General features: G+C 51.9%; 1 protein-coding gene across 1 annotated transcript in view; it reads left to right on the forward strand.

Annotated features, from left to right (window-relative positions):
• The window catches only part of USH1C (USH1 protein network component harmonin), a 48,329-nt gene that overhangs the window by 22,179 nt on the left and 8,899 nt on the right, over window positions 1-17,251 (forward strand). Inside the window, 8 exon segments of the mRNA XM_019974514.2 lie at window positions 206-271; window positions 870-994; window positions 5,193-5,242; window positions 9,037-9,189; window positions 10,212-10,328; window positions 10,887-11,369; window positions 14,587-14,706; window positions 15,849-15,899. Coding sequence (XP_019830073.2) covers window positions 206-271; window positions 870-994; window positions 5,193-5,242; window positions 9,037-9,189; window positions 10,212-10,328; window positions 10,887-11,369; window positions 14,587-14,706; window positions 15,849-15,899 — 1,165 coding nt within the window.

The raw sequence follows: 17,251 nt of genomic DNA on the forward strand, positions 1-17,251 counted from the left end.
AGTGCCAAGCAAAACCACACAGACTTTTTTGGGACCCAGACTTTTTTGGACCCACTTCCTCAGCATCCAAATTTGGTGCAGGCATCCTTGGAAAGGAGCCTGGAAGAAATATTTAAAGCTTTTTCTCAAATCAGAGATTAGCTGCAAGGAAGAGTTAACTTCTCTTACGTCGACTCCAGCATGTCAACCTGCATTTGTGTTTCAGAAGGAAAAAGGAAATTGCCCAGAAGGCAGCAGAGGAGAATGAGAGATACCGGAAGGAGATGGAACAGTGAGTACCTTAGCCCCATATGTCTGCACACACACATCTGTGTGTGGACGTGGGTGTGCTCACAGGAGTGTGGCCCCAGAGGCCACTTCCACGCCCAGTTTACCTGGCCCTGGATGGAAGAGCCTGGCAGGCTGCAGTCCATGGGGTCTCGAAGAGTCAGACATGACTGAGCAACTTCACTTTTACTTTTCACTTTCATGCATTGGAGAAGGAAATGACAACCCACTCCAGTGTTCTTGCCTGGAGAATCCCAGGGACGGGGGAGCCTGGTGGGCTGCCATCTATGGGGTCGCACAGAGTCCGACATGATTGAAGCGACTTAGCAGCAGCAGCTTGCCCCCTGATGGATCGTCCTTTATTTGCAGCCATTCCATAATCCTAGTAATGGGTCTTCCTAGGTTGGGGTGACTGGAACATGGTTTTGTTTGCCAGGGTGGCCTTCCCACCTGATTTAGAACACAAATGCCAGGGACTTGGTTCCTTCACCACAACTGGAACCACATGGCTACTCCCCAGGGTGGTTGGGGTTCTCCAATAGGCAGAAGGCCGGCCTGTGAAGGTTGTGACTCCAGTCACAGGCATGGGAATCTTATTTCAGGATCGTGGAGGAGGAAGAGAAGTTCAGGAAGCAGTGGGAAGAAGACTGGGGCTCAAAGGAACAGCTGCGTTCACCTAAAACCATCACCGCCGAGGTGCACCCGATACCCCTTCGCAAGCCAAAGTGTATGTATCATGTGCTGGCGGGGAGAGGGCTTCCTCCAGGGACCTGGGGGTGTCTCGACAAAAGTACAAGTCTCCCTACACCTACCACCACCTGCCCAGGCCAATCAGCCATGGCTGTCTTCACGGAGGGGCAGCCATGTGTAGGGGCTGTCTGCCAGGGTGTTGGGATGGGTGGAGTCTGCCTGCCCACCTTGTCCTGGGGCCTGCTGCCAGGCTCTGCCCCATGATACAGACTCCAGCATGTGCCCCTGGACCTCTGAAGAGGGACTAGAGAATGGTGGCAAAAGCAAGAACTGCTCAGGGATGATCATCTTCGTATGTCGGGTGTCACGCCCTCTTTTTGCCGGGTTCTAAACTGGGGCTGTGTTGAAACAGCAGTAAGAAAGAGGGGAAGGGATTCACGTGAGACGATTCTGTGATCCACGGCCGATGGGCAGCCGTGGGAGGAGCTTCTTGGGAACACCCCTACCTCCTGCACCCCTGTGCGTGGACCGCAGTCATTCCCCTCCGCGGGTGGAGTTGGGGAGAGAACTGTGCGACCCTCCGAAGCACCAGGCTTCAGCCATCCTGGGGCGTCAGCAACCTCTACCCTTCCCATCTGTCCTCATCTGTCTTATGATCCCATGTCCACTTTGAGGCCAGGCCCCCACCAACTGCTCGCCTGTCCACCTGCTGTCCACCTCAGCTCCCAGGATGTCATGTCTCTTCAAGGGGCAGAGGAGGGGGTTCAGTCTCAGTGCTTCTCCCATGCGCTAGTGGTGGGGAGTCAGGAGCAAAGCAGTGTGGGGACCGTGGCAGTCACAGGTCCAGGATTCCTGGTTGGGCCTTTACTCTGACTTTCCAGCTGTTTTGATTTGTACCTGACATGGGGCAGAATCTATTCCAGCTGACTGTGCTCAGCTGACCTGGGATCCTTCAGGTATGGGGTTGAATCTGCATTTGAGAACCAAGGTTCCCCCACTTCCGCTGTGCAACGGCCATATGGGATCCTATGATGGGGTCCAGACAGCTATGGCCCCAACTGTGGATCATACTGAGCTCTGGAGGGACATAAAATTGCCAGCACAGGCCACTTGGGTCAACAAGAGGTGCAGGGCATCTGGATAGTTCCATGTCACCCTCCCTGGAGCAGGGCAAACAGCCCCCAGCACATTCCTTGCTGGCACCAGGGCAGTGTCATCTCGGGTCCTCTCCCAAGGACAAAGCACTCTGTCATCAGCCACCCCATGACATTTTGGTGTTAGTTGAGCTAAATTCTCAGTGAAAAATCAGTGTTTTAGACAGGGAGCTAATTTGTTCTTAGGAGTGAAATAGGAGCTTCCAAAGGAGAGGAATCAATTTTAATTGCTTCTTATGAAAGTAATCCTAGTCAATTTAGTACCTTCCTAGAAACTGGATCTGGGCTTCAGAGCAAACACACCCTTTCAGAAACTGTAGAAAATAAAAACCCTTTCTCTAGCTATTTATTCAGTGCTTTTAACCCAAATCAATCTTCTTGAATAAAAGGAGCAGGAACTTTCCCTTTGCTCGAAACATAAGTGTTTTCTCAGGGGACCCCGGGAAGCACGTGACTGATGACCAGGGCCTGCCAGCCGAGCTGAAGTGGCTACACCTCCCTCCACCTCTGTTTGCATCGGCAGTTTAATTCTGCTTTGGAGATTGGTCAGGAAATACATTAAGGCGTCTGAGCCAGCCCAATTCCTGCCACTTTCCTATTGCTGGGAGGCTGGAATGCTCTCTTCTTGAGCTGATAGAACTAGGCTGCAGCCTGTCCCTCCCTGACCACTCTTCAATTTGGGGGACCAGTCAGCTGACAGGTTATTTATCTGATTCAAGTGTCTGCCTATGTGGACCCTGCATTTCTGAACAGAAGGGAAAGAGTGAGGAACATCTCTTGCCTGGAAAATAAAGCAGTTCATCCTAATGATCCACCCTGATCTTCTCCCTACTCCCTGTCCCAGGGATCTGGCTGCCTACCCATGACTGACCCAGCAGAACCCCAACATGACATGGAGTCCTCAAAGCCAGGACATGCCATCACAGAGGCCCCAAAATAGCTTTCCTTAGCAAAAGCAACAGGGAGCAGAGGGGTATTTAAGGATCCCAGAGCTGGAAGGCTCGAGAGATAAAGAAGTTTAAATAAGAGCTTTCTAGCCATCTCTCCTCATCAAGGACCCCATCTGGTAGCCCCCACCCCATTAGACCCCATGGTATAGAAGCTGAGTTTTGTTTCCTACCAATCTGTTAAGTCATCCTTTTGTGTTCATTGTTTCTTTAAGTAATCCCTCTCATTAGCAAGAAAGCAAGTGTTTCACTGTGGAGTAAATATAAACTGAGCCAAAAGCAAAGGAACTTATTAATACTTATAACCTTTTCCTTTGTTAATGGGCAAGTTCTTCTCATTAATATTTTAAAATATTAATAAGCAGCTCATAACAGACTCAAATATTCCAGGGCCCCAGGGAGGCCAGAGTCCGGGTTAGAAACCACTGGAACAGATGGTTTGGTGTTCTCCACATTAGGTCGAAATCCATGTCTTCCTAACTACTTTTACTCCTTGGTATCTCCTCACCTTAAGATCCCAACTTCCATCTGCTGCCCATCCGCACAGTTCTGACATCCCCTTGGGACCCAGAGCTCCCAGGGTGATCAGAAGCAGCAGGGAGGATCTGTTCTCCCATTGCAGGCCCCTGGTAAATACTCAGGTGTTCCTGACATCAGCACCACCCCTCCCGTGTCAACCAAATACCTTGCAAAATCGTTCTCATGCTGCCGTCAGATCAGATTAGCCCAATATACAGGTGGAGAAATGAGAGCTTCTAAGGCTGAAAGCGCTGCATGCACCATCCCACAGCAAGAAACCTTTCCTCTGGATTCCTGAGCCATGTTCCTGCCCCTGACCTCCCAGGTCTCCTGTGGAATAAGCTGGTCACAGGCCCCTGGGCTCCCCCAACCACCTCTGGCCCCTTGGTCTTCCAAGTCCCTCTTGGTTCACCAGCTTCCTCCCCTTTTCCTGGGTAGATGATCTGGGCGTGGACCCTGAGTTTGACCCAGCAGATGACTTGGACGGAGGCACGGACAAGCGGGGAGAGCAGGTTTGCGGCCCCTGCTTCGCTTCCTGGCCTTGCTGCTCTGCTTGCCCTGCCTGCTTCTTCCTGCCAAACCTGCACACTCTCAGCTCTGCGGGGCCAGTACGTGGTGGGGACTCCTGGAGTCTGGGAAGCTCCTCCAAGCCCCCGACCTGGTCCAAGCACTGCCCGCAAAACCTTGAGGAAAAGACCTGTGCCCGGACTGAAATGTCAGCTGGAACCACTGAATCAAATATTTAATGCCCCACAGGCCCAGGTTCCTCCTCTGGTGGCCTGGCCTCTCCCCTAGGGCTCTCTAGACCTCCCCAACATCCAGCAACTAAGAGGGAAGTGCTGGCTCCAGCAGGGGGACTTTCTAGATCCTGTTCCAAAATTCAGGCTGGTCAAGGGTGGGTCATTAAGCCATCACCACTGGCCAGGGAGCTTTAGCCTTGCGATATTAGCCCATCCTTCATGATGTTGTTGGGGAAGGCAGGAGCTGCGGATCTGGCCTGGGTAGGGATATGCTTTTCTGGGGGCAGTTCTTCTGCCAACTGCTGCCTGAGCATCTTTCCCAGGGCTGACCCCCTCCCCCCACCCTGCAGGGTCTCCTCTTTTGACGTTAAAACCTGAGGACATGGACCACACTGTGAGGCAGACAGTTCTGTCCTGTCTGACTGTCGTTCTAGGCAGAGACCCAGGCTCCCTTTTGTTTTGGGTTGTTTCTTGGATGGAGGGACCCTACACCGGTTAGGAGAGGCCTCACTCAATGGGGCTTTGTGTTTGCAGACTGTGGCTATGATGGGGAAAAGCTCATCCTTCTACAAGGGGCTTTATCTTGACTTTCTGGCACTGACTTCTGAAGCCAGTGTCCAGGGGGAGGCAGTTGACAGCGGCCCAGGGCCTGGGAATCAGGCCGTTTCTCGGGTTGTCTTGGGCCTGCTTTACAACCTGGGTGAGGCCAGGTAAGTGGAGAGGCAGAGGGTGTGGTTTGGCTGTTAGATTTGCTGGGGCTGCTTTCATCTCCCAAAGCCACACGTTCTTTGGGAACCCAGCTCCCGGCTGCTGCCTATGGATGCCCTGGTTAAGCTGATCTGCCTCTCATCACTTTGTTCTCTGTGTTCTTATAGCCTTTGGCTGGTTTTATCGTTACGATGGCAAATTCCCAACCATCCGGAAGGTAGGCCAGGACAGAGTGCTGTTGGCAGCTGAGTTTGCTGTGGGTTTTGACCTTTCCCATTGCTTCTTTTCCTGTTGCCTCTCAACAGTGTGACCACCTGTTTACTGGGGGAGCTAACCCTCTCTGTGCCTCTCTGATGCCTGATGTCACAGGACAGGGCGCTGTCACAGGGGCACCGTGGGGGAAGTATTCACAGGTGGAGACCTGCCCAGGTACCATCAGGCTCCGCTGGGTCGGCACCAGGCCCACTGGGCACGGGGCAGGGCAGAGCCATGGCAGGAATCTTCTGCTTTGTTTCTCTATCAAGTAAGACCAGAGGCTAAGAGCAGAAGCCAAGGTCAGACAGAGTGAAAAATCCAATTGGGTGCATGCAGGACAGGTTATGAAGCTGACTGCACCAGACACAGACTGGCTCCAGGGTGGGGATTTTTCTGCCTCAGGCTGGATTCAAAGCCGCACCAATCCTAGCTCTATCCTAGAAATTTCCCTGCATGTGCCCAGGATAATGCATTTTTCTGGGCTCTGGGGCCTTGAGTTTTCTCTCTAAATCTTATTCCTGTATCTCCAGACCCCATAAAGCTCCCTCTTTTTTTTTTTTTCCTAAATCACTTTGGCATTTGATTAGGAAAATGTTGCTGTTAATATTTGTAGATTGGACATTCAGAATGACTTGGTATTTGGAAATCAGGCATCAGCATAAATCTGGGTGAACTAATTTAGGTGTTATCATTAGACTGGCTCTTTCTGGCAGGATGTCAATTCCCCAGAAACCAAAACACTGGCAGCTGGGTGACCTTGATGATATGTAACGTCTCCCTGTCTGGAAAATGGGAATATCTGATGTGCTGGAAACAACCACCCCCTTCCTGTAACATGGTACTGTTAAGATAATAGATGGCAGTATTGCTCTTGACAGGGGTAAATGTCTTTACCTAGGAGCACAGATAATGATCTGTATGGCACTGAATAAGCACAACAGAGCATCTCAGGGGATCCCTTTCTACACTGCCCCTCTCTCAGAAAGGTCTTGGTCTCATGGGCTGTCCTTCTCATCTTACAGGCTGACTCTATGGCTTATGATATTTCACTGGGTTCAGTTTCTAATTCTTCTCTATATGCTACCTCTACTAGACAGGATAACACACACACACACACACACATGCACACATATGCCCACCACCACACACACAGAGGATTTTACTTGAAAAAATAATAAAAGGAGATGTACAGGCAAATTCTTTTCCGAGCACTAATAACTAGGTAAATCTAAAAGAATTAGTGTCTCCTTTACACACACCTCCCATCAGAAATTGCAGCACTTGAGAATCGCTGTTGGTAAAGAGGAAAGCCTGTTTTCCTCTACTCAGTAGTCTAGTCATTCTAGAAATCGCTTGTGTTTTGGTTTTCATTTCATTTCCAAAAGAGAGAAAAATCATGTGAAGGTAGAGGCAAGAGCACCCCCCCACCTGCCTGTCCTCTCAGTCTGGACCAGAGGGAACATTTGCAGTGAATTTAACTGACCGCTAAAGGACAACAGAATTATGTCCCTCAGGCTGACTCTGAAAATCCACTGACATTTTTTTTCTAGAGTTATATGAGATGCTTTGTCTCCAAGCAGCTTGAACCAAGTCCCTAGGTATTACAAGTGGCCTTCGATGGTCGTGATCAGCAGTGCACAAAATTCCCCTTATTTGAAAAGATAACTATTCAGAGTCTTCCTGGGCCCTCTGGGGCTCAAGGAGCCCAGGCCTGTGGCCTCACAAAGTCTATTCCGGTGCCCGAAGGCTTTGTGGTTCTGACTGAGTCCTTTCCCCAGGACTGCTTTACTAAATTATGCAGACCAACCCTACTGGTAGGAGCCTGCCCTCTGACAAGAGAGGCAGATTCACAAACAGCTAAGTAACCCATACGGAGAAGGCTACTATGAGATCAGTATGCAACGCTGTGGGGCAGCTTGCCTTTCTGCATCAGTAAGCAGGTGCTCTTTTCTTGGAGATGGGACAGAAACTGCCACATCTCCCTCCCCGCCCTGGAGCCCTAGCTCTAAAATCTTAACACTGGTGTTAAACAGTAGAATGGCCATGCCTATTATGAAGGTCCCTGTGGGAGGTCATGCCCTTAGTCTAGCAAGCTGCCATTGGGCAGAATGGTTCTGACTCCTCTTGGGGAGTTGTCTGAATCAATAATGCGATAGTAAAGAGTCATCTATCAACTGAGCCAAGAGTCTAGTGAACAAGGTAAGAAGGAACCAAGCAGGGCTCTGAAGCAGTGAAAACCATTTTCTCAAGTGGCGCATAGACTGCTCTGAGGGTGGGGCCCCCATCTGCTAGATGGGGGGCCATCTCCAAATCACCTGTGCACAGAGGTGGGGGACAGAATGACTCAGTCACAGGTCTGTAATGATCCAGGCCCCTCAGCTGTGGACAAAGTTGTGTGTCCATTGCTGGGAAACTCCATTTCTCATTCCTGGCCTTGAATGATGGGATGATTCAGGAGTTCTGAGAGCAGGCCCCACCCAGGAAGGCCTGGGAGGGTGGGGGTGAGTTCAGCAAACGTGTGGGTTTCCTCCTTCCCTGTTTCCTGGCCCCTGTCCTCCATGCTGTACGAGGGGCCAACACTCCCTCCTGCCTTGCTCCCCTTGCCCCCAGCTCATCAGGGTGCAGTGGGGAAACTGTGGGACCTGGAAGACTCTAGTCCAAATTCTGGCACCACCACTTACTAGATGTTTGACACCAGGCAAGGGACTTCACCTTCATCAAGAGAAGGGAGATTGAACCTGGGTCTTCTGCATTGCAGGCAGATTCTCTACCGTCTGAGCCACCAGGGAAGCCCCATGGATGGGATAAGCAATGTAAACCTCTTGGTACATAGGCAGTCCATAAGTCTTAATTCTCTTCCTTCTTTACTCCTTGGCTTCCCTGCAAGCCCATGGGAGAAGCAGCCGGGAAAGCAGAATTTGTGGTCTAATTCAAACAGGAAAAAGAAGTCCATTTGCCCTCCATTTCCCTCCCCCAATCCTCTGGAACCCTGAGTGCCAGTGAAGAACACTTGGGCCATCCTTCCTACCTACCCCTCCACACCAACTCCCAGCCCTACAGTTTCTACCTAGTCCACCTAGTTCAGAGGAAACAGTGGGTTTGGACTCTGCAGGAGGAAAAGGTCTGCTGTTAAAGCAGCAGGACAAAATTGATGTCCTTGGCTCTGGGCTTCCAGGTCTGAGGCTGCCATCCTTCTCCTCTAGCTCAGGACAGAGGATCTCTGTAAATGAGGCTTAGCCATCTGTCCCAGATTTTCTCTAGAATCTACCAGGATGCCTCTGTGGTATCTGAACATCCAGATAATGGAGAAGGCCTATGCCCAGACACTGGGAAATAAATACAGTGCCTTTTGAAAATACAGCATTTGGAAGCTTATAAAGTGCTTTCATAGATGTTATTTCATTGGCTCTAGATGGCAAACCTGTAGGGCAGGTATTTCTCCCATTTTGGAGGTGAGATAAACCAGGCCCAGAGAGGTTAAGGAGCTTAACCAAGGTCACACAGCTTGTTAGTGAACTAGTAAGCCAGCTCTTCTGACTGGCGCAGGAAGTGTGTCTTACTCTGTGATGGGTAGCAGCATCCTGCCTGTTCTAAAGCCGAAGCCCAGTGCCCCAGTGCCGAGTGTGATTGAGCAGACCTAGGAGAGGGACTCATGGGGGGAGGTGCCTGCTGTTGTCTGAATGCCCTGTTTGCTGTGCTGTGCCAATGTCAACACTGCCTTGTAACCCTTGTATAAACAATGCCACATCTGCTCAGAAAGGAAAGGATAAGAAGAAAGCCAAGTATGATAGCCTTCAGGAGTTGAGAAAGAATAAGAAGGAACTGGAGTTTGAGCAGAAGCTTTACAAAGAGAAAGAGGAAATGCTGGAGAAGGAAAAGCAACTGAAGATCAACCGGCTGGCCCAGGAGGTATGACATGTCCTGCTCCCAGGGCAGGGAGCATCCCTGGGACAGTTTGGTTGGTTCCCACCATGCTCTCAGGGAACCAGCTAGAGTAGCTATTCCCAGATGGAGTCTGAGGATCGAGTGAGCCCAGCCCCCTCCCCAGGCTGGAGGGTGAGATCTTCCCACCTCCCCAGCGTGAGACTAGCTTCTGGCTAAGGTGTGTATGTTGGGATCAAGATTCACCTCCTTGCTCAGGAGTTGGCCTCTCTGCCCAGACTGTGGGTCTCAGGTTGGCCTCGATGCACAGGGCTAGAGGTCTGTGTCTGTCCTCAACCCCCACCCCACCAGATTGAGCACAAGGCTAGGCCTCTCCTCCTTGGTATGGCCGTAAAGCTGGCCTCCCTGCTCAGGGTTTGGGTCTGAGGCTAACCCTTCTGCCCAGACTGTAGATCTGAAGTTAGCCTTCTACTCACCTGTCATTAGATCTGGGTCAGTTTGAGCTCCCACCCCACCTCCATCACCAACTCAGGTTATGAGAATGCCAAGCTGATTAGATTACAAAACCAGAGAAATCCTGGAAAATGTGAAGTGCATTAGATTTGACATTAGAACAAATTAGCTACAGAATTAAAGATAACATTGAACTTGTGCTCCTGAGGACAAGGCAGCCTGGAATGAGGGGAAAAAGAAACAAACAGTAAAGCTGGACTCTTGGAATGTGCCTACAAAAGGACCATTTTTGGAGAATCCTAAGAGCCTCAGGGTTTGTGGGAATCCTAAAGACAGCTAATCCCATGCAAGGCATGAGCCCCTTCTCGAATTTTGCCTACACCTGCTGTAAGCTAACACCCCAACACCTCTCTCCCTATTTCCCCTCCACTGGGGCCAGGTGGAATAAGCCTGGGGCTTTTTCTAGGTAGTTGACACATTCAGCAGTCCTCTGGGTTTTTTAAGAAGTGCTTTGAACTGTTGACTCGAGTGTGCCGCCCACGTGTGACTCCGTGTACCCTCTGTCTTCTCCATTTTGCGCTGGCCGTGGGTCCCAGGTATCTGAGACAGAGCGGGAAGACCTTGAGGAGTCGGAAAAGATTCAGTATTGGGTGGAAAGGCTCTGTCAGACACGCCTTGAGCAGATTTCCTCTGCTGATAATGAGATTTCAGAGGTAACAGAGCCCTTCCCAGAGCCCTTCTGTCTGTGTAGACCCTCCTGCTGCCTTTGGAACCACCCACCCTGGGGACAGCGGGAGGCAGCATGTCCCCATGCTAGGGAGGCAGTCTGGCCACTGACAGGCTTCACCCTCCAGGGCTGCTGACCAGCCCATTCCCTGCTCCCCTCTTGAGGAGGGAGGTGTGTCTGTATTTCTGGGCTTATTTCCAGAGTGACCTCTAAGTCCCAGCCCATCTGAGATGATCAGTGTGGCCTGCTGTCCTGGCATAATTATTAAGAGTGTACTTTTCCCTGTCATGTGCGTTCCAATTTAGATGATGAATTATATGGTTGCCTTTTCATCACTCCCATGCGTTTGGGTACCCCCTACTGGCCACCTGGTATGGGATCAGCTGGGCACCCAGGGGGCAGAGAATTGACTGCCCCTCCCATTTCCAAGGTTCGGGTTTGAGGGTGGTGGGTCTCCAGCAGCAAGAGAAACAGATGAGCATTAGACTCGGTGTATCGTGAAGTGGGGCACTCCTCAGTGACAGAACTTCCTTGCCACCCCCAGATGACCACAGGGCCCCCACCTCCCCCGCCCTCTGTGTCTCCCCTGGCCCCGCCCCTGAGACGCTTCGCAGGCGGGCTGCACCTGCACACCACTGACCTGGATGACATCCCCTTGGACATGTTCTACTATCCCCCCAAGAGTGCCTCTGCCTTGCCTGTGATGCCTCACCCTCCACCCTCCAACCCACCCTCCAAGGTGTCCGCACCCCCTGTCCTGCCCTCATCGGGCCGCCTGAGTGCCTCTTCCTCGCCCTGGGTGCAGCGCACTCCACCCCCCATTCCCATCCCTCCCCCGCCCTCCATTCCCACGCAAGACCTCACTCCCACCCGCCCGCTGCCCTCGGCACTGGAAGAAGCGCTGGGCAACCACCCGTTGCGCACTGGGGAGACAGGCAATCCAGCAGAGGACCGGGAGGCCAAGAACCACGGGGGGAAGCCTGCCAACTCTCCTGTCCCCGATCGGAGCTTCCCACCCACCCAGAAGGTACTGCCTCAGTTCCGCATGCAATGCAGGGAAGCAGGAAGAGTGGGCCGGGCTGCTGTTTCCTACGTCCTGCTCTGCTCCTGTGAGTGCAGACGGGAGGAAACATCACCCCAGCCCCTTTTCCAGGAACTGGCTCCCAGCCTGCAGTTGTGGACTTCCTGCATGTCTATGGCTTCTGCTGATTTTGAAGTGCTGCATGGTATGGTGAATTGCCTGTGATACTTGGGGTGAGCAACAGTGTATCAGTGTCGATTGTTCTCTCTGCTCCTCTTGGCTAGTACTGGCTGGTAACCTCCACTGTAGCACTTGCAAGGCTGTATTAATGAAGAGCCAGAGCTCTATTTATATGCCAGGTAGTGGTTTCTTGATATTAGCTCAGAAAGCCTTGAATGTGGTGAATGAATCCTCTGTTTAACAGGGGAGCGGTATTAGGCTCTGTAAATGAGGTGATAACACCGTCCACTGAAGTATTAAGACATTACCAAGCCTTTTTCTACGACACTAGCCAACTATATTAGCTTGAAGCCTAATACCCAGAAATTTCTAGCCAACTGCCAGCTAGGAAAAAAATGAAAATGGATAGTTCCTAGAAAGTTCCAAATTTGCAGCTAAAAGATTAGGGACCTTTTTCTTGGATGTCAGCAGGCAGAACAGTGATCTTTCTCAAAAAGACATATTCCTCATTAATTGTTCTTAAGCCAAAGACTAAGAGGCAATCCACAGTGAAGACACAGAGCTTTGATCTCTGGGAGGGAAAAATGAAATATTTCTCTGCTCCAGTAGCTGTAAGGGAAGACTTCAGTCAGAACTTCAGCAGCTCATGTCGGCTAAGAGTGGGGTTTGAGGGCAGGGTAGTCAGTAGTACCCGATCAGCTGTTTTTATTAACCTTTGCTGCATGGGTTTGGGTTCCTGCATGAAGTGCAGACTAAGCATCTCAGAGCATTCGGGGAGCACTTGGAGGAAAGAATTTGGGAACAAAGTACCAGATGCTGACAAGGCTGCAACTGCCAGCAGGGGCCTCTCAGAGGGACTCCCAGTGGGGCCCTGAGCCCTGAGCCCTGACAGAAGTCTGGCATTTCAAGGATGTCTTGCCCCCAGGCCCAGCCAGAGCAGGTTTGCAGGGGGCTGAGTGAGTCTGGCACAGAAGCCCACATCCTTCTTGAGAGGGGCCCCCACCAAGAGGGGCAGCAGGTTTCCCTCAACAAATTCAGCTCCGCAATCAACTGGGCACCTTCCCTGTGCTTCTGTGTCGGGGCCGTGGCGGCAGGGTGCGGGGAGCAGAGCTGAAGACAGCACAGAGACAGTGGGCACTCTTGTGCTGTCCAGGACTTTGCCAGCTAAAGGATTAACAGCTGACCAGGCGGGAATCCGCTATAGCAGCAGCACAGGCTAGGTGCTATGGGAGGGATTCATTCTAATGGAAGGTTGACGGCACCTCTTCAGAGCTAAGCCTTGGGGGATAGTGATACATGTAGGATGGGAGAAGGCTACTTCAGGTGCCAAGGACATGACAATGACAAGACGGAACTACCCAGGTTTGAATCCTGGCTCAGTCGCTGGCTCTATGACTTTGGGCGTGCACTGCTTCATCTGTCTGAGCCTGGGTTTCCTCATCTGTAAAATGGGAATGCTAACTTATTATGAGGATCAAATGAATTAATACATGAACTCATTCTAAGTTAATAATTGGAGCACACAGGAGGTGCTCAATAGACATTGCCTATCATCAGTGACAGATCAGGGTACAAGAAAATTTGGGTAAAGCTGCAAATATGAGATCAGAGGTAAACTGCAGCCTTTTGAATCAGGGTCAAGATTCAAAACCAGGTCTCACTTTCACAGATTCCTCCAGTCATCATGAAGTTCTCACTGTTAGTTCCTGATCAGAGCAGAGAGAAAAATAAAAGCTCCCCACACACAAGGAGCCCCTGAAAAACTGGACCCTAAATGTCTTAAGTGACATAAAAGCCATGAAGGTTGGGGGTTAGCTGTCTCAGTTAGCTTCATCTCTCTACATCAGCACTTCAGTCCGTGCATCACCAACCCTGCCCATCCTCCTCCTCCCTGCATGCTCGGGCGAGGGTCATCAGTGCTGCAGTGGGACATGTGGACCACCACACGTCTGCACAGTCAGCCCTGCCCCCAGCAGGTCTTGGGTGGTGGAAACAAACACCCGTGTCAGCCCCACAGGCACCTGCCAGGGGAAGGTTTCCAGGGCACTATCTGCCCCCAGCCCCATGCGTCCACTCACCTACTAAGTTCTTCATTTACTCATGTAACTTGTTTAATGACTCCTACTCTATGCCAGATGCTGTGCTGGGCACTGAGAGCCAGCACAAGATGGACAGCCCAGTCCTGAGTCTGGTGGGAGGACAGCCAAGTCAGCAGGAAACTCCCGCACACCATGACAGATGAGGGAAATGCAGGAGGGGTGGGGAGGAAAAGCTCAAGGAATGGTCCCCAAAGGTGGAGACCCCCAAGCCAACACCTGGGCAGGTAAAGCAGGAGGCAAGAGCATGTGCAAAGGCCTCAAGGCAGGAAAGCCGAGCACTTTGGGGGCTCAATCTAGTCAGCGTGAGGAGGGCAAGGAGTGAGGGATGAGATTGCCAAGGAAGGGAGAGAAGCCCCTGGGGGCTGAGCCAAGGAGCTTGGTAGTCAGTGAGGACCCATGAAGCGTTCGGGGCAGGGCTGTGACCCAATTTGTCTTGCCCAAGATGATCAAGCGGGTCAGAGCCAAGCAGACATGTTGCATCAGCTCTCCTGATGCTGTGCTTACTGGTCCGCCCTCCCAGCCCCCGCCTCCAGGGCCTCTGTGCCCACCCACCAGGAGCAGCAGATGCTGCGTGTGCAGTCCGGGGACTGCAGCTGCCTCCTTAGAAAGAGAAGAGGATGGATGGCACCCGTGGCCACTGAGGGGGAGCCTTGAAAGTATCCTCTGAGTGACAGTGCCCGCTGGCGCCCCCACAACAGGCTCCGGCTCAAGTCCCTGATTCCTTGGAACCACCCAAATGTTTCTGTAGCCTCAGGACACACTGTGGCTGAGGGACTTCTTGTCCCTCTGCTGAAGGTCACACACCTAGGACATTCCACAGGGCGAATGGGCCAGGCTGGCTCAGTGCATGGTGTGAATTTGCCTGTGTGTCAAAGTGCCGTGGTTGGCCTGGGCCACCCATCTCATGACCTCACATGGGCTTCTCTTTAAACTAACCCCTGTAGACATTCTGCCCAAGCCCACAGCCTCCACGAGGCCCTGGCGTGTCCACCATCTCCAAGCCTGTCATGGTCCACCAGGAGTCCAACTATGTCTACAGGCCACCTGTGAAATCCGAGGTCCTGGTAAGCCCCTCAGGTGTCCTGCAAGGCTGCTTCAGAGGAGTGGACATGGGCTGTCTCCCCTGGCTGCTGCTGCTGCCTCTAGAGGAAAAGTGAGGGGAGATTCAAACAGAGTTTGTAATAACTCTGCAATAACTCTTTGTAAGGCTAATAACCTTCTCATTAGCCAGGCGGTGAATCCATGTGGGTATAGGTGGCTGTTTCCACAACCAGTGAAATTCCTGTTCCTCACTTGATCAAATGGCCTAGAGCGCCATCTCAAAGTAAGAATAATAACAGCACTGATTATTATCAGCCTCCATGTGTCAGGCTCTGTAAGGCCCCATTTAATCTTCACGATAATCCAGTGAGATGGTTCAACACTTGAGGAAACTGAGGCTTAGAGAGGTTAAGTAGGTTGTCCAAGGCAGAGCCAAGTCTGACTATTTACTCCAGTCTTTCAGACTCCAAAGCCCAAGTTCTTATCTCCATTGCATTTTGCCAAAACCTATAGCAATTCCAGTTGCCCTGGCCTGAGCGCCTAAGGCCTGCGGTGGGTCACCCTCAGATGGGGCAGTAAGCAAAGCTGACCCATTTCCCTTCTCCATTTCATGTCTCACTCCTCACTGGGGCTGCGAGTGAGGGGTGTGGTCCTGGGGGGTAGGGGGACGGTCTACTGCCCTCACCCCCATCACCTATGACTGAGCAAATTGGGACCAGGTGCACCCCCTCCAGGGGTGCCGGCCACTGACAGGCCTCCCGCCCACGGTGAGAAGAGCTGTGCTCGAGTTTATACTCCCCTCTCAAGGAAAGCCTATCCAAATGTCAGGGTGGAGCCACTTTGATAGTTATTTTGAGTTTTAGCTGTCCTCTCAGCTCCCCAAAGAGCGCAAGTTCACTCTCCCATGAAAGCCTGCAGACGCCTCCGCATTGCGTTTTCAGGCTGATGACAATGGGTGGTGTCTGCTTGCCTGGGACTGGTAGCTGCTGTGTCTGGGGGTGTTGAGGGTCGCCCCCCACCATAAATCAGGCTGCATCTGTCTGGGGATGGATGTTGGCCAGGCAGCCCCAGGCTGGCAGGCCCAAGGCCTGGCACCAGGGGGCAGACGAGACCAATTGGTAGAGTCCAGCATTTTTTTTTTTTTTTTTTTTTTCTCCTCTGGCAGCCACAGGAGATGTTGAAGAGGATGGTGGTTTATCAGACAGCGTTCCGACAAGTAAAAGGATCCCCGTCGTGTGTCTGTGGTCCTTTGTACCTCCTTCTGCACCTCCCACTCTGACCTCCCTTGCGGTGCCTGTCAGCGACAAGGTGGCCCCAAGCACCATCTGCTGGCAGCCTCAGGCCAAAACTGTGTCCCTCATTCCCTGTGGCTCTGGGCTGGGGGATTCTCATATAAGGTGGGAACCCTGGGGTGGTGAGACCCCATGCCCAAGCTGAGAAAGCCACAGGTCCCTGGGGACTCACCTCTTTTGCTGCTGTTTGTTCATAGAGGAGCAGGAAGAGGGAACGTTCAGAGTGTCACAGAGGCCAAGATGGCTGCTTGCTCCAGCCGTAGAGAGAAAGGGCCGCCTGAGGCATTTCCCTGCCCCTGCCCCTCCTTTCCTTCTCAAGGCAGATCACAGCTTCAACAAACCCCACCTGGTCCCAAACCAGCATCAGGAAGAAAGTGGGGCCCAAGGACCTCTATCTGCAGGGGGCATTCCTGTGCACGGGCCCGCAGAAGTCCTTGCTGGTCCCTAAGTGGGTTCAGGCAGGCAACCATTTATCCTCCCGCCTCCTGGGGCTTACATCCTCAGAGCCAGCCGTTGGTTTAGCCATCTCATTGCCAATGAAGGAGCCCAAGATGGAGATCTTGCAGCCAACATCCTCGTGTGTGCATGCTCAGTCATGCCCAACTCTTTGCCACTCCATGGACTGTAGTAGCCTGCCAGGCTCTGTCCATGGGATTCTCCAGGCAAGAATATTGGGGTGGGTTGCCATTTCCTCCTCCAGGGGATCTTCCCAACCCAGGGATTGAACCCATGTCTTCTGTGTCTCCTGCATTGACAGGCAAATTCTTTACCACTGAGCCACTCAGGAAGCCCACCAACATGCTCACCAATAGCCTAATATATGACTACAGGCTGAAACAGACTGCAGGCAGGGAAGAAAGGGGACATATCAGCTGTACAGTGGGACATGGGGGCCTTCTAAGGAGGCTGCCCATAACCCACTGGGCAGTGACAGGTACCCAAGGTGTGCTGTGCCAAGCACTGTTTATAAATATGTTATGTATTTTAACTCTTTTAATCTTTACCAGAACCTAGGAAGTAAGCGCTTATATCATCCCCATTTTGTAGATGCAGAGACATTGGAAATCATGCCCTTGGTGGCACAGCCAGTATCAGACCCTGGATTTGAATTTAACCTAGGAGGTCAGGCTCCACAGTCAGGCTCCTAAATCTTCCACCACCCTCTTGGGCATGAATGTCACCTCTCTGGGTCCCAGTGTCTCCAATCTGTTGGATGAAGGGCTAACTCCCTCTTCAAGGACTGACTGGCACTAGTGGCTTATAGATCTCTCATCTG

Source organism: Bos indicus, chromosome 15 (assembly GCF_029378745.1).
Source record: "Bos indicus isolate NIAB-ARS_2022 breed Sahiwal x Tharparkar chromosome 15, NIAB-ARS_B.indTharparkar_mat_pri_1.0, whole genome shotgun sequence".
Taxonomy (NCBI): domain Eukaryota; kingdom Metazoa; phylum Chordata; class Mammalia; order Artiodactyla; family Bovidae; genus Bos; species Bos indicus.